Below are 23688 nucleotides of genomic sequence, written 5' to 3'. Positions count from 1 at the left end.
GTCGCCTTCATCGACGTTGGCAGCGTGGTCAATATGGAAGAGTCCAGGGGAGAGTGTCATCAGGGGGGTGGGACAGCCCATGCTTTTACCTGCCAATGACTATATACAATCCATACCATTATACCAAATTAAACTAATCTCATCTGCCTGAACATGATCTATCCTACTCTATTCCCTGCTTGTTCACGCGCTTCTCTAAATGTATCTTAAACATTGCTGTTGCAACATCCCATTGTTAGTCTTGCATAATCACAGCCCACATCCTTGCTCCTGTCCCTTGAATTTTCACAGCCCATTTACCACCTTCACTGCTTGCATTTTCTGCATGATTGTTTTCAGTGACCAGTAATCTGTAGTTAAACCACCCCCTCTTTATTTGTCTTAATAACAAAAAAAGGGGGGGGGGGGGAATGTATCCCTACTAATCTATCTCCTCACTCTAAACAAGGTTATCTGTATATATTGTAAATATGAATCGAATAACAGCCCACAGACACCAGACAGGGAGTCCCCCGATTACCAACTTCTGTTCCTTGTTTTGTGTTCTCGAACCACCCTGCAAAAGACCATTTATTTTTACACCTATTTATTCAAACTCTGTTTTCTGTTTCTCAGCCAACGTTCAATTCCCCAAATGATTTTTCTTCTTCATAGGAAAAGGAGTTTGAGTTCAATTACCCTGAAACAAATTACATACTTCAATATAAACCAGAATTAATCGTGCTACATTCTTGATTCGCAGATGTGCACATGCCCCTATAGTTTATCCACTAAGCTTTCCAAATGGTCTGCCTGTAGATGTTTCTTTTCTAATATTTAAATGAATATGTTGTTCATTTAACTGATGGAATACTTTTCAATTTTAAAATCATTCAGTTAAATGGATGAAATATTGGTGATCCTTTGGCAACAATGGTACACTTCTAGGTGGAAGACAAGTACAAGAAATGGAGCCCAGTGCCTTCGATTTCCTGTCTGTACAGATTTTGCTCAAATCTCCAGTGTTTCCAGTATTCTGTTGTACCATCGTTGTTAATGCAATGAAATACAATGGTTTAGGCAGGCAAAGTTCATATTAAATTTCTGGTCAAGTTACAGTGACTGCTGAAGGGGGCGAAGATCAGCAAAGTTATCAATTAAATGTCATGTTGAGGTTCCAGGATGGGACTATTAAATTAAACCATACACATTTGTTAGCTCAAGGTTTCTTTTTCATTTCTATGATTTTTAGTGTTTAGATAACTAATTCTGAACATTTATATTTTATTCAATGGAGTACTGAATATAATTATAATTTGTACATACTATTCAACACTCAAGGAAACCAAAATAAGATGTGGAATGTGGTAGTAAAAATGCAGCGAGATACTAAAACTGGAGATGTTGGAATCTTGAGTGAACAGAGAGAAACTGGAGGAAATCAACAGGTCAGACAGGATCCATGGAAAGAAACGGGTCAGACAATGTCTCAGGTTAGGACCCTTTATTGAGACTTCCACCATTTCAGCTTGGGATCCTTTATTCAGACAGTCTCAATGAAGAATCCTGACGTCATCAGATACAGCCTGACCTGTTGAGTCACTCCACCTTCTCCTTGTTCACATATGAAATAGAGATTAGATTGCTGTTGTGAAAAGTAAAATTCAGTGATAGATAGTGAAAGAAGTCAAGAACATAAAATAATAAACTGATGACAGTAAGTCACTCACTCTTGGACTTCAATTAGATAACTTTTATACATGCCATCACAGAAATATTACTGAAATACTCTGGAATAGACAAAATATAGAAGGTTAAAGTGTTTAGTTTATCTACAACATAAATGGAACAATTCTTCTTTGCATTGGTAACGCAGGATGGTGGTAAAATAGTATCTGGAGAGAAACTCGGGATTTCTGAAATGGAATATAGTGCAGAGATGCTTTTATGTGAAGTTTTTAGCCCTAATGACTTGAAGACAGTCCTTTCCCCTGCATCAATAACTGACAAACTCAAGCTGGGAATAGAGCAGAGAAAGTTTGTGAAGATGTTCAGATTGTTAAAGGGTTCAATAGGTAAGTAAGGAGAAGCTATTCCCACTGCCAGGACTGTTAGTAATTGGAGGACACAAATGTATTAATTGACAAGAGAAAAGCTTTGTAGTGAGTACATGAAAATGAGAGAGATATCTCCAGGCGACTTAATTATAGAATTTTAAAAAAAGCTAATATGCAGAAGGAAGTTGTTCTGCCCATCAAACCCATATAGGCTTCAAGTGGCACAATCCTCTCTGTATCCTTATTGCCTTGTAAATTATTCTGCTTCAACAGAACTCCAACAAGTCAGTTACCACCATTGTCAATAATCAGAAGCATGGGAAAATATGAATAAAAAAATAACTTAAAAGTGAGAGAGGTATATACCCTTTAAAAAAAACTGAACAAAACTGCATATTGCTATTTAATGTATCTTCAGGTAAGAGATGTTTATACTGAAAACATTATGGGTTACATCTCTGAGGTAAATAAAGATTTTCATTGTTGTTTTCTTCCTGTTCTTGCACTGATACAAATAACAACATTGAACTGAATGCATTTTCAGAGTATTTACTTTTGAGGTAAAAACAAATTATCTCAAAAAATTGAAACTAAATTCATCTCTGAACAAAGATCGATAATACATTAAAAGAGAAGTCTACAGATCCTGCGATATGCTGAACATTAAGAACAATCTGTGCAGCATTTTAGACACATGAAATGTGCGCGCGCACGCATACCCATGTTTTGGGGAAATTGATGCTCAGTTAACTTGAAATTCATTGCTCATGTTCAAAATAGACGAACTATCAAGCAAACAAATAAATGTTCAAGCAGAATCTGATCATTTTTCTATTTGTATTTCCAGCCATTTCTATGGTTGATTTAAAAACAAAAGATCTCTTATTGGGGAGGGGGGGTGTGGCAAGACGGCGTAGAGGGCAGACGTGCGATCCCACCCTTCCTCAGCCAGTTTTTTAAGCACCCATCTTTAAAGTTTATCTAAGTGATTAAAAGTTGTATCTTTATTTTTGGGACCATTAATGGGTCATAATGGTGACTAATGTTTAAAAAAAAAACGAAAGTTCAATTACAGAAGAAATTACCTTTTAAAAGTGCTGAAGAATTGAAGTCTACCTGTTCAACTGAAGCCTTGGAATTGTCATTTGGAACCTCCAAGGCACAGAGAACTCCTGCTAGGCTGAGTATTACACCAGCGCCGACCTTGTCTCCACAAGATGGCGCCGGCATTGTGACAAGCTCGGCCAGAGTTGATCCACGCATTCGCGATGTCGGGCGCGTGGGTGACCCAGCTGAGAGAAGAGCCCTTGAGCCCAAGCTGCCGTCTGAAGCTACTGGACCGCATGTGGGCTGTGGGGGAGGGCCCGAGCGGTGCCATCCCGACCACATCGGGATGCCGCCATTGGGTGTGCAGACCCGCGGCTGCACCAGGAAGGGCCCAACAACGCTGGAAGTAGAGGAAGACTTACCTTTAACGAGCAGTTCACGGGAACAATTGGAGGTGGAGTCTAGAGAAGGTAGGCCTCAAAATGTGGAACTGGAATCTGGAATGGAGTCTGTTTGCACAGTTTTGGAAGGGATTGCCTATCAAATGGACAATGTGTTTAAACAAATGACTCAAGGATTTCTGGATGTAACAACTAAAATATCTAATATATCTGAAGATATATCTACAGTTAAGAGGGATGTCAGTAAATGTATTAAATCAGTGGATACAGTGCAAGAAATTTTTTTTAATTGAAACAGCTTTTTCTGAGTGTAAAATTCAAGTTGGACGTAACAAGGAAAAAATAGAGAAAGTGGAAGATTCGTTTGTGGATTGGGGAATCCAGAAGAAAGACTTATTAAAAAAAATTGATTCATTGAAAAATCAAAGTCGGAGAAACAATGTGAAAATTGTGGGTCTTCCAGAAGACACTGAAGGGTCTGATCCAATAAAATATTTCAAGAATTGGATTCCCGAAGTGTTGGGCAAAGAGTTTTTTTCAGAAGGTTTAGTATTGGAGAAGGCACATAGAGTGTTACGAAAGAAACCGTTACTGGGACAAACACCAAGAGCGGTCTTAGTTCAGTGCCTGAACTATCAGGACAGAGAAATTATATTACAGTTGGCGGGACAGAAGGGACGACAAAGTCAATCTCCTATGATGATCCAAAGTAACAGTATTTTTTTTACGCAGATCTGAGTCAAGAAATTATTAGGCGATGATGGGAATTTAATTCAGCTAAAGAAGAACTGTGGCGGAAGGGTTATAAATTTGCATTTTGATACCCTGCTGTGTTAAAAGTCTTTTATGGCAATTTTCAATCTCAATTTTTTGAGAATGTTCATGATGCATTAATTTTTGTTAATTAATTACCGGATTTATGAGGACATGGAAGAGTTTCGCCATTGTCGCCTAAAAAGAGGGGAAATGGAAATGGGCAGAATGGGAAAAATGGAAAAAAAGAAGTTTTAACACAAAGTCTTATTGACATTGAAGATCTGGAACAATCATTGGGAATGGAGACATTGGGTTGAATATATTTACAGTACTGGATTGTATTGATGTGAATGATGTATTTCTGGCTGGGGGGGGGGGTGGATAGCACTGAAATCTTTGATAGTCATCTGCCACTAGTGGGGTTTACCACACCCAGTTGTTTAGGGCATTACTACCTTTGGGTAGTTGTTTTTGGGGGGGGATAATTAAAAAAAAAATTTATATACTTTCTTTTAAAAAAATATTTAGGGAAAGGAGAGTGGTTTTAAGTTACTAGAAGGGGAAAGATATTTTGTAGTAAGTGATTATATTGTTAATTTATAAGGATGTCTAATTTGAAATTGGCAGCTTTTAAAGTTCAGGAGTTAAATAACCTGATTAAGCGAAAGCGAGTTTTGGCTTATATCAAGAAAATTAAAATTGATATTACCTTTTTACAAGAAACACATTTAACTGAAAAATAACATTTGAAATTGAAGAGAGATTGGGTTGGGCATGTGTTTTTTTTTCTTCATTTAATTCTAAGGCAAGGGGTGTAGCAATTTTAATTCATAAGAATTTGCCTTTTGAATTACAAACTATGGAAGGGAATGCTGGAAGGGTTTTAAGGGTAAATTGTAAAATTTTTACTGAATCTTGGACTTTGCTTAATGTTTACGCACCTAATGTGGACAATGAGTGTTTTATTTCAGATGATTTTTTGTTATTAATTCAAGCTAATTAAAATATTTTAGTTGGGGGAGATTTTAATTGTGTCTTGGATCCTTTGTTGGATAGATCCCCAAAAAGTATAAAGAAATCAAAGAAGGTGATACAAATTGGAGCCTTGATGAAGGATTTAAATTTGGTGGATATTTGGAGAAGGGTTAATCCTACAGAGAAGGATTTTTCCTTTTATTCGTCTCGACATGATTCATTTTCTAGAATAGATTTTTTTTGTGTGTCAGCACATTTACAAGGAAGGGTACTACAGGCAGAATATAAAAGCAGGGTTATATCAGATCATTCTTTATTATTTTTTTCTTGCGTAAGTTCAGAAATGGTACGTTCATCTTATAGATGGAGATTTAACACAATGTTGTTGAAAAAACCAGAGTTCGTTACTTTTGTTAAAGAACAGATTACTTTCTTTTTGTTTGAGAATGCTCATTCAGTAGAAAGTCATTTTGTGTTATGGGATGCATTAAAAGCTTATTAAAGAGGACAGATTATTAGCTATACCACTAAAGTTAAGAAGCAGTATATGGTAGAAAGTTTAGAATTAGAAAAGCAAATTGATGAATTGGAGAAGGAATTTCAGAAGGAAATGACAGAAGATTTTAAAAAAAAGTGGCTTTGACTAAACTGAAAGTGCGATATAATACATTGCAGACTTATCAATTTGAATGTTTAATTAATTGATCTAAGCAGCGTTATTATGAGTTGGGTGAGAGGACACATAAGGTACTTGCATGGCAGTTAAAAAGATGGAACAGGTTTCACGGACTATTAATGCTGTAAAAAAGAATTCAACAGTTACCTATAAACCTCAGGAAATTAATGACCAGTTTTATTCATTTTATAAAAAATTATATACTTCTGAGGGGAAACAGGATAGTGATTCTATGATTCTTATTTATCTAAGTTAACATAATCATCATTAGAAGAGAAGGATGTTATGGATCTGGAAGCTCCGTTTACAGAATTAGAGATTAAGGCGGCTATGTTGGAGATGCCCAATGGGAAGTCACCAGGTGATGACGGGTTTTCGGTGGAATTTTATAAAACTTTTTATGAAGATCTATCTTCAGTGTTTGAGGAGGTATTACAACAAGTGACTGAACAGCATGGGTTACCAGAATCTTGCTCTAGTGCTTTCATTACTGTAATCCCAAAAAAAGATAGAGACCCGTTGAAAGTGTCTTCGTATAGACCTATTTCTTTATTGAATGTTGATTATAAAATTTTAGCAAAAGTGATAGCAAATCGACTTGCCAAGTATTTACCTAAATTGATACATGTTGATCAAACAAGTTTTATTAAAAATAGAAATGCTTCAGATAATATTCTTCGATTGATTAGTTTGGTCAATGCATATCGACAACAGCCCAACGTGGTTGCGCTTGATGCGGAAAAAACCTTTGATAGGGTCGAATGGGATTTTTATTTAAAGTACTGGAGAAGTTTAAATTTGGCCTTTTTTTATTGGTTGGTTTAAAGCTTTATATACTTTATATACTCTAGCTTTATATAAGCTAGGGTGGTGACAAATGGTAAAGTTTCATCATCATTTAAATTGACACGTTCAACTCGACAAGGCTGTCCATTGTCACCAGATCTCTCTGCATTGGCTATTGAACTATTAGCTCAAACAATAAGGCAGAATGAACAGAAAAGAGGGATGAGAGTTATGGATGAAGAGTATAAGATTAATTTATTTGAAGATGATGTTTTGATATATTTAACTAACCCAGAACAATCGTTGCCACATTTGTGGGAATGTTTATTACAATACAGAACATTATCTGGATATAAAGTTAACTGGGACAAGAGTGAAATTTTGCCAGTCGGAGAAGGAGACTATTCAGAGTGTAAAACATTATAAAACTAAAATGGTCTGATAAAATTAAATACTTAGGAATAATTGTAAATACTGAGTATCAATCTTTATACAAGTTAAATTATGTTCCTTTATTAAAAAAGATTAAAGCAGATTTAATTAAGTGGAAAGATCTTCCGTTAACTTTAATTGGTAGAGTTAATTGTATTAAGATGAATATTTTTCCTCGTATTCAATATTTATTTCAATCAATACTGTGTTCTCTTTCAAAAGGTTTTTTTCAGGATTTAAATAAAGTCACGAGAGAATTTTTATGGAAAAGTAAATTACCATGGGTAGCATAATATAAACTTACTTGGAAGTATGTGTTAGGTGGGCTCCAATTACCCCATTTTCAAAATTATTATGAAGCAGCCCAGTTGAAATTTATTAGTAGACTGATGGATTTGGACCAATCCCCAAGTTGGGCTAAAGTTGAGAAGGCTTATATTTCTGAAGTCGAGGTGTATCAATTTATATTCTGATGGAATGTAAATTTGTTGAGGGAATATAATATACCAATATTAAAACATCTATTAAAGCTATGGACTAAAAAAATAAGATTTTAGGATCAAAAGGTAAATTATCAATTTTAACTCCATTATATAACAATCAGCTTATTTATTTTTCAATGTTTAATAGTCATTTAAAGAGCTGGGATTCTAAGGGTATAAAAATGTTACAGGATTATTTTGTAGGACAGTTTCTTTCTTTTAATCAATTGAAAGACCATTTTGATATTGCTGATAATTCTTTATTTGTTTACTATCAACTTCGAGCTTTGGTGAAAAATATGTATGGGAGAGAGATGATTTTACCTGTATTGACGGAATTCGAGTCTTTGATTTCTTCTATACCAAGGAAGTGTTATATATCTGTTATATACCAAGTATTACAAGACAATATGGATAAACCGGAATAGGAGAAGTCTAAGCTTAAATGGGAAAATTATTTAGCTTTTGTTTTTCCTGAAGACTATTGGGCAGATACGTGTCATGATAGTGTTACTAAATTGACGAATGTGTGGTATGGAATGGTTCATTATAACTTTCTACATCAGTTGTATTTAACCCAGAGAAATTGAAAAAATATGGTTTTAGTAATTCGGATTCTTGTTTTAGATGTGGTGAATGTACTGGAACTTTTTTACATGCTGTTTGGTCTTGTGTGCATGTACAACCATTCTGGGATGAAATTAAGTTAATTTTGGAAAAATTATATAATTTTAAGTTGCCATTAGATCCATCTATTTTTTTAATGGGTTATATGATTCCTTTAAAGGGATTAGGGTTGGATAAATTTCAAATTGCATTTGTATATTTACCATTGTCTGTAGCTCAAAAATGTGTAGCAAGTACATGGAAAGATAATATAGTGATTAATATAATGCGAAGGCATCATGAATTGAAAGCTTATATTGTTATGGAAAAAAATTACATATAATCTGCAAGATAATTATTCTTTTTTTCTTAATAAGTGGTTACCATATTTGGAATATATGCATTTAGATATATTTTGATTTATTATATATTCTTAGTATATATTTTTGGCACTCCTTAAGAGAGCTGGCTGATGGGGTGGGAAGCTGGGTGGGAATTTGATTTAACTTTTTGTTTTTTTAATAGTTTTTTTAATATATTCATATAAAATTTTCTTTATGGAATGTATTCAGTATTACTACTAATGATCCTTCAAATAAATAAAGTTTAATTTAAAAAAAAACCTTATTTTATGAATAACTCATTGTTATCATATCCTTTATAGTTTTTCCCTTTTCCTCCAGAGATGTCACACTCAAATTATGTTTTAAAACCACAACAGATTTATTGGGAAAGCTATTTGTTTTATTGAATACTTGTCAGTAAATTATTAACTCACATAATCATAAAATTGTTCCAAGTAACATTATATCTTGTATTAGTGCTTTGTAAACAGTTCCCATCTGTCTAAATATTGTCATAAATGCATTTTCAAATGATTTGAGGAGAGTTTCTTTTTTGACAATATCCAGCAAACTAAATGCAGCAAACATATCTTTAATAATCATAATTAGGATATAATAATTCTCACAAAGAATAACAAAACAAAATGGAGGGAAACTACCCCATCCAATTCTATAATTTCACTATTAGCATGTGATTTATGGAGAATTTAAATTAACTGGTGGCCCCATCTCCCTGTTGTCTTCATTCTTCAGACTTTAAAAGTTTTATTCACAACACGTGATTTTCTTCCCCCCTCCCCACCCCACCCCACATACACATCCTGTTTGTTTCATTTTTTAAAGTGAATACTGCCTTTTAGTTAAGTAGTATTCAAGATAGTTTTTTTAACCCAGGCTGAGGTTTATAGATTTTTAAAACACGAGAAGAAAAAATAAAACAATGGCTGTACCACATGGTACAGCCTGGGACATCCAAGTGAATTGCATTGAGTATGGCTTGATAGACCAATAATGGTTTGTTCATATCAACTTGAACTTTGGTTCTAGATTGGATTTTTTCAAAGTCCATTATGATTTAAGAGAGCAGTAGAATGAGATCTAGGTAAACAACAATGTTAAGACAAATAATTAACTGTTGAGCCACCACTCTTCCCATAGGCAGTGAGAATGCTGAATGACAAAAGGTACTGCTCACATTAATCGATCAAGACTCTCATATTCACAAAACAATATTTATTTGTATATATGAAGACATGTCCTGCATGTGTAATGTTTGTCTGTACATGTGTTATATCTGGTTGTGTGTCTGCGTGTTTTGCACCTAGGATCACGGAACACTGTTTCCTTGGGTTATACTTGTGCAATCAAGTGACGATAAAACTTGACTTGAGGTTTATAAACAAGTGCAAATGCCTAAAATTGGAAAATATAACCAGAAAGTGTTGGAAAAGCAAAGAAATGAAAAATGAGGATAAAGCAATGTTCAGCAATAGTTGGGTGCATCTTTCCCAGAGAAAAAAAAACATCCATTACATTAAGACTGAGATGGACAAACTTGAGTATGAGCCAAAAAGCATTTCCCCCAGAACTCGGGAACATAACTTTAAAATTCAGGAAAGTAGAATTAAGTCATAGATAAGAAGGAATTGTTTCTCTCAAAAAGCAGTGAATCTGTGGAATTATCTGCTCAAGGAAGCAGAACAGACTGTCTCATTAAGTAGATTCAAGACACAGATAGATAGATTTGTGCTTAGTAGGAGAATTGAGGGTTATGGGGAGCAGGTGGGTATGTGGAGCTGAGTCCACTGCTAGATAAGCCATGATCTTGTTTAATGGCAGAGCAAACACAAACTCAACCAGCCAGATGGCCTACTCTGTTCCTGTCTTTTATGCTTTTATTTTAAATACTGCTCACCAGTCCTTGGTCAAAATGTGAACAGAGGGTCTAGTTCAGGATTGCTCAGTCATAGTCACCATCAATCCTCAAGCTAATATTATCCTGTCTTGCACAAAGAATGCTTACTTTAGTGCTTTTAGGGAGTATGATGACATGTGCCCAGAAAATGGACTGAACAATTCTGATGTGTTAAATGGGTGCTACACGTTATGCTAAGAGTAAATCAGAACTTGCAGAAATTGAGTGGTTCTTGCTTAACAAATAATTATTGCAGTTTACTCTCTTGAGGTGTTAAATACACTGCTGTTTGTTGGACTTTGCGTAGTAACAGAATTCGCATGCCAACCAGTGAAAAATGGATGAAGTGGTGTCAAAAGCCTCTCTCCATTGGGAACATTAGATACCATGGCAAATAGAGCAAAAGAGGTCAGATTGAGGATATGGGAGAAAGGAAGAAGGTGTAAAGAGATCTTTGGCCTTGTGAACTGAAGCAATCCAATCGTGTAGGGTTAAGTATCATAGTAATTTCAAGGATGACCTGGAACTGCGATCAGGATGGGACTGAGCTGGGGCTGTGATCAGGATGGGACTGAGCTAGGGCTCCAGTCAGGATGGGACTGAGCTGGGGCTGCGGTCAGGATGGGACTGAGCTGGGGCTGCGGTCAGGATGGGACTGAGCTGAGGCTGCGGTCAGGTCGGGAAGGAGCTGGGGCTGTGGCCGGGTCAATGAGACCAGAGATTAGCCAGACCTTTGGTCAAACAGTATAGGCTTGGCCTGAAATCAGGTGGGGAATGTGTCTGTGACTGACATTCTCTGTAGAGTAAAAAGCCTCAGGAGGACAGTGGGTGATTTATTACTGGAAGAATGACATCTCCGTTATATCTTTTTAAGATCAGACATGAATCATCCCTCATTTTATTGTAAGTAAATTACAAAGATAATAGGTTGTGAATTTTGCATCCAATTTCTGCTAAGTACTGAAAATGAGCTGTACTGATTGATGATATCATACGTGGAAAATAAAATGAGGAAATAAAATTCATTAGGATGAAGCGTGACTGGAATTTCCCCAATCCAGTTAACCCATGGGTGTGCCTTGAGTTGATGATGGGCCCATACACATAAAAACAAGTAAATGTTGCTTCTTTATGAATGATTTACACCTTAAAAAAAAAACAAATGGGTTCTGTTTCTAGGAAGTCGTAGTTTTGTTATTTGATTGGTAATTTAGATGTATGGACTCATCAATAAGAGTCATGAGTTTAAATCATGCCACAGATGACAGCTGAGTATCTTAAATTCAGATAACTCATGAGATAAATCTGGAATGGAAACCCTAATGATTCTCTCCACATTATTACTGTATATTTTTATAAAGTCCATCTTGTTCTCTGTTATTCTTTAGTGCAGTAACTTGCCATGTTCGTCCAGTCTGTCCTATTTGTGACACCAGATCTTTTCCAGCCCGCTGATAAAGGCCCAACCAGCTACCTATCTTCAGGCAGCCAAGAATCAGGCAGCCCACATCCTTTGAAAAAAAATGCTATATGTGGAAACATAGCAGTTGAAGAAACCATATTCTGCAAAACAAGTAACTGCAAACTTTGGAAGCCCTTTCAATCCTAAAGCACACTTTTCATCTCCACTTAGCAAGGTCTATACATAATTTATAGCTGAATTCTTTGAGCTAGATCATGTATTCTATACTTTGAACCATAAATGAGAACTTCTTTGATCCAAAGCAGATACTCTGATATTTTGCAAAATATTCTAGCTATTAATTTCTATAATTCCATTCACATCCACTTTTTCCCTCCATTGATAAAATTTATCCATGTGAACATAAAGTTCTATCACATCTTGCAGAACAATGTCTATGAAAATGTCAGAATCCTTCCATTAAAATGTGCAGAAGTGAAAATTGATATAAATTCATCCCTGGTACCTACTTTAACTTACAAGACTCTTTAAAATAAATATTTAACTGAACTGAAAAAAAGCTTTTTGAAGCACCTTGGAGCACTGGTGACCTTTGAAAGGAATGTGTGCTTATTATCCATTAATGCACATGCTTTAGATGTCTCAGAAATATTTATTATCAACTAGTGTAAAAAAAAGATTTAACGAGCAACTGGGGTTGTGTTTGATGCCACATTGTGGTGTTGTGTTGAACTACAAAATGTATGTATATGTGTGTAACTAATTAATTTAGTGAATTATTGAGTTTATCTGCAAACTTCACCCAGAGATGTATGAATACATAGAACATAAAATAGAGCTGCACATTACAGGTCCTTCAGTCCACGTATAAACCTATTCCATGATTTCCCTTCCTCATAGTCCCGGTCCATAGTCCCCTATTTTCTTACAGCCAAGTGCGAATCTTTTTTTTTTTTTTTTAAATTTTTTATTTTTCACACCATAAATCACAATAGCCATGATATACACTTTTTCTTTTCCACACATTTACAGTGACAATGCCCCTATTGTGTCAGCCTTCACCACCACCTCTGGCAATGGATTCCAGCTACCTATCATTCTCCGTTTAAGAAACATATTTCTGACATCTTAGCTAAATTAAAGGCGATGGCTGTCATAAGCTCATGCGTCTATAAAGTCATCTCTCATCCTCTAACCCTCCAAAGAGCAAATTCTTTTTTTGCTCATCCTTTCCTCTTAAGACATGTTTTCTAATCCAGGCAACATCTAAGTAAATTTCTTCTGCACACTTTCTAGAAATTCCACATCCTTTCTATAATGAGGTGACCAGAACTGAACACAATACCCTGTGTGGTCTAACCAGAGTTTTATAGAGCAGCAATGTTACCTCTCAGCTCTTGAACTCAATCCCCTGACCAATGAAGGTCAACGCACTATATTTTCTGATGGACATTGGACTGTATTTTTCTGTGAACACTGTTACAGTTCCTTGTGGACTTCAATGGGCTTTTGATAACATCTGAGTATCATGGCACACCCTAGTGTGCATTGGACCCAGAGGGTACCTTACTGTGCCTACTTAACCAATCCAATTTAATGAGCTGAGCTGAGTCTAAATGTAGATGTTTATGCAAGAGTAATAAATTCAATATCAAATCAAGTGCACAAAGTAAAAAGTAAAGAGGGGATCATTTGAATTGGGTGTGTGTGTGAGAGAGAGAGAAAGAGATGTGAAGGAAAAAGGAAAATGAAACAAATCAAAATAATTATTTTCAAGTTCAGCAAGATTAATTGAAATTAAAATAGAATACGTGATCTCTTCCTCTCTATATTTCTGCTTTTACCAATCTCCCTGGACCATTTATCACCAGCTAGTCAGAACACCACCTTTAAAAAGTGAGGTGGGTAAAGGGCTGGGGAAAGGCAAAGTAATAATAAGATTCCAGACAAAAGTATCCAGCCATGCAAAGCAAGCATGGGAATGGACAGTTGAGGAACTGTTTTTGAAATGTTCACGGCATTAGACAGTGAGTGGATCCATAAGCCCACTCACACTCCAAGGTACACTGGCCCTTTTTGAGAGACCGTTCTTCAGACTGGCATCAAAGGACTTGGAGATATTCAGTTGTCAGACCCTGCCAGCTGACGCTATAAACTGAGGTTCCAATACGATAGCTATGGAAAAAAGAGCTTGATTGTTACTGTGCAATTGCCTGGGACTGTGGGGTGATGCACAGAACAGCATAGGAATGTGATACTTACTCACAGCTCTCTCCATCAGACAGATGTTGACATGATGGCACAGGTACACCTTTCCAACAGAATTGACAGCAGGTACATCTGATGAGAAATGATACAACTTGGGCAAGAAATCAAATCAAATTGTTAAAACACACAATATTCTTGAGAGACCATAAGGCAGTGGTTTGCCCCAAGCATGCAGATGTTGAACATTAAAGAACCCTAAAGGAAGTTGTGTGGCATAGACCCAACAGTTGTAGTAAATTAGACTAGTTTGAGGTGTCCTAGAGGAAATGATGTTCTGTATCCATCATGAGTCAAATGCAACTTTCAATGAAGAGTTCATGAAAGAGATGACAAAGTGACTGGATGAATTTACAGCTGGTTGAATTGATAATTTTATATTGCTACATTGATATAAATAGTTAAATTGTGCAAGAAGTTGATGATTTGTATGAGTTTACATATTTCTCAGTGGGAAAAATACATGCCATTAAATATATCTTTAAGAACAGAATGTTCCATTTAATGTGACTTTGATAATTATTTTACACCAGCCCTACTGTTCACTTAAGAGTTATCTCAACGTAGGACATTCAGTTTAAAGCTTAACTCTATTTGCTTTAAAGATGTTTTACAAGCAGCACAGCAGAACTGGTTTATTGTGGCATTCATGTCAATGTAAACATGCATCAGTTTTAAATTGGTACTTATGGCTCATTTGTATCTCAGAATTATCAATGGCTTTTCCTGCTTTGTTTTGTCTACTTTGTTTCCTAGACTGTAGCACTATGACACATTCAGGGTGGTCAGTGGGAAAACTGTACTCCAGCCACTTGGTTAACTGGCACTGTATGATATCTCCCACTTAACATTTCACGCTAAATTGCTGATTAGTGCAATCACGAAGATCCATCGTCAAAAGACAGAATGAGCTTCTATTAATTTTTGTGCTCAAAGATTTTGTTCTGAGATTAAGCATGAAACAAAGCATAAAGAAATGGTAATATTGTGGTAAACCATTGTATGTATATTTAATTGCCTGGACATGTTCCTTTGGCTGACGGTAACTGTGGCTCCTCCCACAGACTCCTGAATAAAGGTTCCACTGCCCCCTTCCCAGTTCAGGACAGTTGACCAGCGTGGATGTGCCTCCATTCTATTGCTAATAAAAAGCCTGTCAGTTTTACTTTACCTTCTAGTCTTTTGGAGTTATTGATGATGCATCAAATATCATAATTGTTTCAGTCAATTGGCCATTACAGAATTGATATGAGCAGCAGTTGTACTGGGGACCTCTGCCTGTCCACATTGTGATGTTTGGTGTGTGGTTGCCTCCTCATCTGTGCACTGCATTGTGGGTGTCAGAAATGTGCTGGCGGGTCATACACGTGTGTGTATCATTTCCACATTCCTGAGGAAGGGCCCAGGCCTGAAACATTGATCACTACGTGACCTGCCTGAGCTTCTCCATCAATCTTGTTCATTCTTTTTGTATGACTGGTAGTTAGCTACTCAACAGTCTACTGGCAAAGTATTCTGCTTTCATTTATTTACTAGCAAGTACTAGAAGGTCAATTCCTGAAATGAGTAAAGTTAATTTCACAGAGCTGTTTGGTAGGGAGTGACAAAGGAACAGTAATGTATTCCACAAGGTTGTGTAATTTAGAGGAGAGATTGAATGTAGAGGGCACTCTTGCTTTTTCAATTATTGAGTTTTAAAGACAGCTGTCAAAGAAACTCACAAAATGCTAAGTGAATTTATACATTGTTGTTCAGTGCTAACTGATCTCTTGATGCAATATCTTCCTTAATTAGAGACACCCCCGAGACAGTTTTGTGTATATTTGCACTCTAAGTCAATTAGCCCTGCTCTTCACATTTGCAGCAAAATGCAAAGCTGCAGTAAAGTATCTATCGACATTGTCAGCCAATATGTGAACAAAATAACGAGTGGAAATTGAAATCCAGTCCTTTTACCATGGTCTTAAATTTGAGTAACGCATTATTTGAATGATTGGGCTCTGCTAATGGTGAATTATAAGATGATCTCTCAAATGTGAATTTTTTGATTAAGCACATACAATATTTTCTGTGCAAGTAGTTAAGATCCATGAGCAAACTATATAGGGAGCCTCAATCCAATTCATGAGAACAGAGTTTCAATATTGCAAAACATCTGTCTTCATTAACCCATTTTACTTGCAGAGGAAAATTGGTTTGAATACAAATAAAATGCTGCATTGATAAATTAATGAGCTTTATTTCAAAGGTTAAAGTTGAAGTAAATTTATTGGACAGACTGAATTCCCTCTGACTGATGCAAGCTGAAATGAAAAATACAGTAAACCCCCATGTATATGGCAGCTATGGGGATTTGTAAATGCCACATAAGTGAATTTTCCAGTCATTTGATACTGTGTATTGTGTGATTGATAAACTAACCATTAGGGGCACCAATTTTAAACATTCGTATTTTTTACCTATATATTTTCTGCGATTTTTGCTGGTTGCTTTAACTCTAGATAATTGGGATGTTATTGTATTCCATCCCCCACCCCTAAATATTTTTAGTGAGCACAGAATTATTAAGGAGGAACACACATACACGATCTATTAATTGTATCAATCCGTCTTCCTTCTCTTCCAGGTGCATTCATGATTCCCTTCCTCATCCTTTTGGTGCTTGAGGGTATCCCACTGTTGCACCTGGAGTTTGCCATTGGCCAGCGATTGCGGAAGGGAAGTGTGGGAGTATGGAGTTCCATTCATCCTTACCTAAAAGGAGTGGGTAAGTTACATGCATTCCAATCATCAGTGATCTGATTGAAATGATCAGCCTTCCTAAATGTAAGTCTTTAACTAGATTTGAATAAAACATGAAGCAGTACAGAATAGAAACAGGCACTTCGGCCCATGATGTCTGCACCAAATGCAATGCCAAATTAAACTAAATCTCTCTGCCAGTACATGATCTGTACCCCTCCATTCCCTGTGTAACAGGTTTGCATAGGGCAGGGGTCTCAAGCTTGCATCCCGCGGGCCAACTGCGGCCCTCGGGACGATAGTTTGTGGCCCCACCTTAATATGAAAGTTTAATGTTAGTGCGGCCCGCGAGTTTAATATGATTGGCACTTTTCAGTGTTGTGTGCGGAGCTGAACGAACCTACCAATCATGGTGGGGTATATTGCTCTCGGGGGCGGGACATCGGCTGGACTTATTGTGAATGTAAGCATATTTGTGTGCATTTTCTATTTGTCATTATATGCACACGGTACATGCACAATTTCCGCGGTCGCTCCCGCTTCACGCGCTTCGGCGTCCAGTCTGAACCCGAAGTTGTTGCTCAGTGGGACAGAAAAAGAAGCGGAAAAGACGCATCAGCTAAACACTGAAACAGAGCCACATTTCAAATTTTTGCGGACCCCTTCTCCTTTGATGTGCAAGATGCCCCTCCTGTGCTTCAAATGGAGCTCATTGACCTGCAGTGCAACTCTGAACTCAAAACCAAGTTCAGGGAGGTGAGTGGAAAAGCAGACAAGCTTGGGCAATTTTTGAGAGAATTGCCCCCCCCAGCTTCCCTGAGCTTTCCCGAATGTTCAAGCAGACCATGTGTCTTTTTGGGAGCACATACTTGTGCGAAAAGCTCTTCTCTGCCTTGAACTTCAATAAGTTCAAGTACAGGTCCAGACTTACTGATGAGCATCCTCAAACCCTACTGAGGGTCTCAACTGCCTCCTCCCTTAAGCCAAATGTGGCTCGGCTATGCGAGAGGAAGCGCTGCCAGATCTCTAGCAGTAAGAAGTAGGCAAAAGAAGACATGTTCATAACAGTTTATGTTCAATGTTCCATTCATGTTCAGAAAGTTAAAGGTTAAAGAACTGTTAATACAGACATTTGAATCTGAATAATAATAATTACATTTCTCAAGTCAGCAACTATATATGGTTTCTTCAGTCTTCTATATCTGCTGTATTATTATTATTTTCATTTTATTTATTTATTACTGATTGATTTTATTTTTTTCTTATGAATTGTTAATTTATTTATTTTTTCATCTTATTTTGTGTTAAAAAATAAAAATAAAGACATTTGATAACATTGGAATGTTTTTGTAAGAGCTTTTCTTGTGGAAAACCTGATGCGGCCCAGCCTCACCCAGACTCTACCTCCAGCGGCCCCCGGATAAATTGATTTTGAGACCCCTGGCACAGGGCGTAGAAGAAGAGACGACTCATGGGATTATTTTCCAGCTTTTATTCACAGACTTTAGAAGTCAAAATAATACAACCATCCTTCTGGGTTTTCTTCCTTTTTTTTTAACCCTTTTGCTCCTTTAGCAAGGCAACAGCAGTGTCTATCCCATTCCTCCTTTTCTTCAACTGCACACATTATTACACTTTATTACATTTTAATATGTACTCAACTCAGCGGACATGGCATTAGCTGAGAGCTTTTAAGATTTGCCCAGGAAAATATTTTGCATTTTAAAATATTTTCAAACTATTTAAAAAGGTGAAAATTGTGGCACCTGGTGGTCTAGTTAAAAACTGCATAGAAAAATTAACTTGCTAGAATCATACATTTAACAAGGAAAATCTGTACCTTTAGAAGACAAAATAATGCAACCAACTTTGTCTTCTGAATTGTCTTCCTTTTTTTTAAATCCCTTTGCTCCTAAGCATGCAAAATAACAGAATTTACATTGAAATCTCAGCAAAGCTATGTTGATCACATGACCAGAACAGGGTAATGGAGTCAAAACACCAGTAAGATAAAAAATATCCATAAAACTTACATTAATGATTAAAACAATATAAAACCAACTGTAGAGTATAATAGTTTTAGAAATGAACAATATACATTAAGACTGACATGACCAATTCATTTTCAAAGGAAAACATTTCAAATAGCCCAGTAGCAATCTTCTCCCCTACTTACCCTTAGCAAGGTAACAGATGTGTGAGAGACAGGAAAGGAATGCTTTAGAAGCGCACAAGAGATGTGCACCGCCGAACTCATTCCCACCGGAAACATTATTAAAATGACAGTAAATACAAGTAACTCATTGAAACAAAAATTCACAAAAATAGAATTGAGAATAGAAATTATTAAAACCTATTTTTAACTTTGTTACATCTGCATATTCATGTGACTCTCAACCTCTATTATCATACAGCTACAATATCATTACAAGTTGTTGAGTATCATTCTATGGCATCTTTTGCACATGTAAAAGCAGAAAAAAATTCAGAAGCAAGGTTTGTGATGAATTTGAAAAAAAGAAAACATGTTCAGCAAATCAGCTAGCATCAGTTGAGAAGTTAGAAATGAAGCAAAGTTGCATAAAATATTGGGGTGGGTGGGCAGCAGTGAGAAGCAAAGGAAAGGTCAGTGGTAGGGTGGAGACCAAGAGAAACTGAATGGCGTGATAGTTGTGCAAGCTGAAAGGAGGTGGTGAAGGGTGTTGGGTAACAAAATGCTTGCTTGAAAAAGATGCAAGGAGCAGAAGATCAATGAAAAAGTAGAAAAAGAATGGCATGATATGTGATGCAAGTCCAGAGTCGTTGATCTTTCAAAATTATTGAATTCAATGAAAGCATGATGTGGCAAGTTCGAAGATGAGATGCTCTCTTCCTCGAATGTGTGTGAGATTCCAAATGCTAAAATTTTAAGAGAATTCAGAGAAGTGGGAGGAGGAGAATTCAAGTGACACTTAATTACAAATGTAATTTGTAAGGCTGATTCTGCATTCTTATTAAATGGTTTAATTACAGAACGCAAGGCTGCATTATCTGCTTCAAGAAATGCCAGTTGAATAAATACATTTTGTGTTTATTTATTTACTTTTTTTTAAGCATCTAAATTTTTCAAAAGCAAATTTTGATTCTGTACCCCAGATTTTGTGGTAGTGATCTGTGAAGTCTTGTAAGGCCAAATTTTCCAAGACCCAAATTGTCATAACGAGGGAGTCTATCTGATTCCTGGAACCATCAGGAAATACCACATTCTGAAGCTGAATTGCCATCTGTTGGCTTTGCAGTATTTGTATCTGTGGTGATATGTAATTACACCACTAGGTCACCAGGGGTCATCCCTGTGACCTTGTATATAAAGCAGTCCAGAGCTACAGTCTAGCCTTCCAGGTTCATCTTGCAGAGAGACAAGACCTCTTAGTGTACATATTAGTTTATCAAAGCTGTCTTATACTCGTACTGCTGGTGTGGTTATTGTCAGTACAATATCATTTCTATTACTCTTGTCTTCTTAGGTATCGCATCAATGCTGGTTTCATTCCTGGTGGGTTTATACTACAACAGCATAATAGCATTGGTTCTGTGGTACATCTTTAATTCATTCCAAGAGCCATTACCTTGGAGCAATTGCCCGAGGACAGAAAACGGTACAGGTACAGATGAAATTTACAAAAGGCCTTATATTGCCAATAGATTACCCGTACTCAATCTGCAGCAAATGATGCTTGTAGTTTGCTGTAAATGTTCACCAAGGAAACAACCCTGCTTGCTTGCCAGACTAGAACATATTGCTGTAAAAAAAAATAATCTGCTGGAGAAACTCTGGGTTGAGCAGCATCCACGGGGAGAGGAACTGTTGCTATTTTCGTCAAAACTCTGCATATGTCTCCATATTATTGTCACACTCTGATTTCAGGAATAATATTATTCTCAACCATTTTTATTCATGTTTTGATAGCATATGTGGAAGAATGTGCCAGGAGCTCTCCAGTAGATTATTATTGGTACAGAGAAACATTAAACATCTCGACCAGTATCAATGATTCAGGTACTATCCAGTGGTGGCTGCTACTCAGTCTTATATGTGCTTGGACTGTGCTTTATGTGTGCACAATCAGAGGCATTGAAACAACTGGCAAGGTACTGAACAAATTTATTTTACCTATGTTGTAAAAAGTTTTACAATGTAATTAAATAATCCTCAAGAGATGATGCAAGTGTCTTCGTTCAGAATTATCTTTAGGAATATTTAGTGACAGAAAGCAGAATATCTCAGAATTGTTCACTGTCATTCCATTTAATATTTTTAGTGAAACATATATTGTAATATCAAATAGTACTATGAAACACAATTAAAATAATACAAACGATGTTGTCTTACCCATGTACAAAGGCTGCCAAATGCTCTTTCTTGGATCACCATAATTTGAGAATAGGGTATCTTGCTTTAAAGAAAATAAAAATTAGAATCAGGTTTATTGTGATGAATATGCATAATGAAATTTGTGGTTTTGCAGCAGCAGGTAATTGTACAGGACAAGGTGCAGAATTACTAACAATTAAAATTCTGTAAATACAAGTTTTTTAAAAAAAAAACAAATAATGCAAAAAAGGACAATAGTGAGGTCGAGTCCATAGGCTCATTGTCCATTCAGAAATCTGACGGCGGATGGGAAGAAGCTGTTTTTGTAACATAGGGTGTGTGTCTCTAAGCTCTGGTTCATCCCCCCCCCCCAGATGGCAGCAGTGAGAAAAGGGCATCACCTTGGCAGAGAGGGTCCTTAATGAAAGAAAGTGTTTCTTGAGGCACCACCTCTTAAAAATAGCATGAATAAAGTGAAGACTAATGCCCATGATGGTGCTATAGTGAGTTTACAACACTCTGTAGCCTATTCCTTCCCTGTGCATTCTCACAGTGATGGAACCAGTCAAAATGCACTCCGTGGTACTCCTGTCGAAGTTTGCAAGGGTCTTTGGTGACATACCAAATCTCTTCAAACTTTTAATAAAATATATTGATGTTGGTGAGCCTTCCCTCATGATTGCATCGACATGATGGCCCCAGGATAAGTCTTCAGAGATATTGACGGCCAGAAATTTGCAGTTTCTCACCCTCTCCCTTGCTGACCCCTTGTTGAGGACTGGTTTGTGTTTTTCAGGCTTCCACATCCTGAAATCCGCAATCAATTCCTTAGTTTTGCTGATATGGAGTGCAAAGTTGTTGTTGTAACTTCTGGTTATTGAGAAATTGTTGATCCCTTCCTTGATGCTATTATTGTTTTCCCATGGATTGGATCATGCCTAAACTGGTTGCTGCCACTCCCTCTTTCCACCTCACCTCTGTTATTGCCTCGACATATTAATTTTCACCTTTACTTTCTCCTATTGTCCTCTTTGGTTTGTCCAATGAGGAAGATCAACCCACATGAGGTGACTAGACTTCAGGCAGTAGATCCTTAAACACTATCCTGAATTGCTCTGATGGCCTTATCTACCTGCTCCTGACCTTGAATGCTTTCAAACATCTTTAGTGGTGAGAATTGTAAACATTTTATTTCATCTGAATTTTTATCTGACCTCCAGCCCTTTCTGTATTGCATTATTTTAAAATTAATTAGTTTTTCAGACTGTGGATATCACTGATAAAGCCAGCATTTGTTAACCATTCTTCAGTCTCCCAGAGATATCAGTGAAGAGCGACCTATTAAATCTCTGTAGTCTTTCTCGTTGAGGGTACCTCCACAAACCTGTTGGTTCGCAAATTACAGGATTTAAAGACAATGAAGGAACAATGATGTGCATGGGTTGAGAACAGGTGGTGCAACCAGTTTTATGTCATAATTAGGAACAATGCAATCTTGGAAAATGCTGAAATCAGCCCTCAAAGTTCAGAGTGTGAGTTGTTTAACCTCGCACACAAGAAAGTTCATGTTGATATCAAACGTGCAATAAGTAATTCAATCAGGGCGTTGCAGTAAGTCTCAAAGCAGCTGAATATGGGAAGGGAAAAATATCTGTTTTGTGAATGTCATTTCAAATTAATATCAATATCCAAACAGGACAGTCAGGATAAATAATCAGCTGGTGCATATCCAATAATCCAATAAGAGCAAGCTAAAACATGCAGGATCCTTCCAGGGTTTGGAGGGGGGGAGGGTGAAGAAAGGAAACAATGAACAAAAATCTCAGAGTGAGTTAGAAGGATGCTTCTGAAAAATGTATTTCTAAGCCTCTTAGGTGACTAGAAACCCATGTTATAGCACAATTGACTACAATACATCTGTTTTATTTCTAATATTATGATGGAAATATTCTTTCTTTCTTTGGCTTGGCTTCGCGGACGAAGATTTATGGAGGGGGTAAAAAGTCCACGTCAGCTGCAGGCTTGTTTGTGGCTGACCAGTCCGATGCGGGACAGGCAGACACGATTGCAGCGGTTGCAAGGGAAAATTGGTTGGTTGGGGTTGGGTGTTGGGTTTTTCCTCCTTTGCCTTTTGTCAGTGAGGTGGGCTCTGCGGTCTTCTTCAAAGGAGGCTGCTGCCCGCCAAACTGTGAGGCGCCAAGATGCACGGTTTGAGGCGTTATCAGCCCACTGGCGGTGGTCAATGTGGCAGGCACCAAGAGATTTCTTTAGGCAGTCCTTGTACCTTTTCTTTGGTGCACCTCTGTCACGGTGGCCAGTGGAGAGCTCGCCATATAATACGATCTTGGGAAGGCGATGGTCCTCCATTCTGGAGACGTGACCCATCCAGCGCAGCTGGATCTTCAGCAGCGTGGACTCGATGCTGTCGACCTCTGCCATCTCGAGTAC

At 37.1% G+C, this 23688-nt stretch overlaps 1 protein-coding gene across 1 annotated transcript in view; it reads left to right on the top strand.

The window, feature by feature from the left end:
- The window catches only part of LOC138749026 (sodium-dependent neutral amino acid transporter B(0)AT1-like), a 58392-nt gene that overhangs the window by 4580 nt on the left and 30124 nt on the right, over positions 1-23688 (top strand). The window contains exons 2-4 of the mRNA XM_069910050.1: positions 16771-16911; positions 20393-20530; positions 20836-21017. Coding sequence (XP_069766151.1) covers positions 16771-16911; positions 20393-20530; positions 20836-21017 — 461 coding nt within the window. The remainder of the gene's footprint in view (positions 1-16770; positions 16912-20392; positions 20531-20835; positions 21018-23688) is intronic.

Source organism: Narcine bancroftii, chromosome 1 (assembly GCF_036971445.1).
Source record: "Narcine bancroftii isolate sNarBan1 chromosome 1, sNarBan1.hap1, whole genome shotgun sequence".
NCBI classification, from domain to species: domain Eukaryota; kingdom Metazoa; phylum Chordata; class Chondrichthyes; order Torpediniformes; family Narcinidae; genus Narcine; species Narcine bancroftii.
Note: the sequence above shows the minus strand (reverse complement) of the source record. Positions and strands in the feature narration are given on the sequence as shown.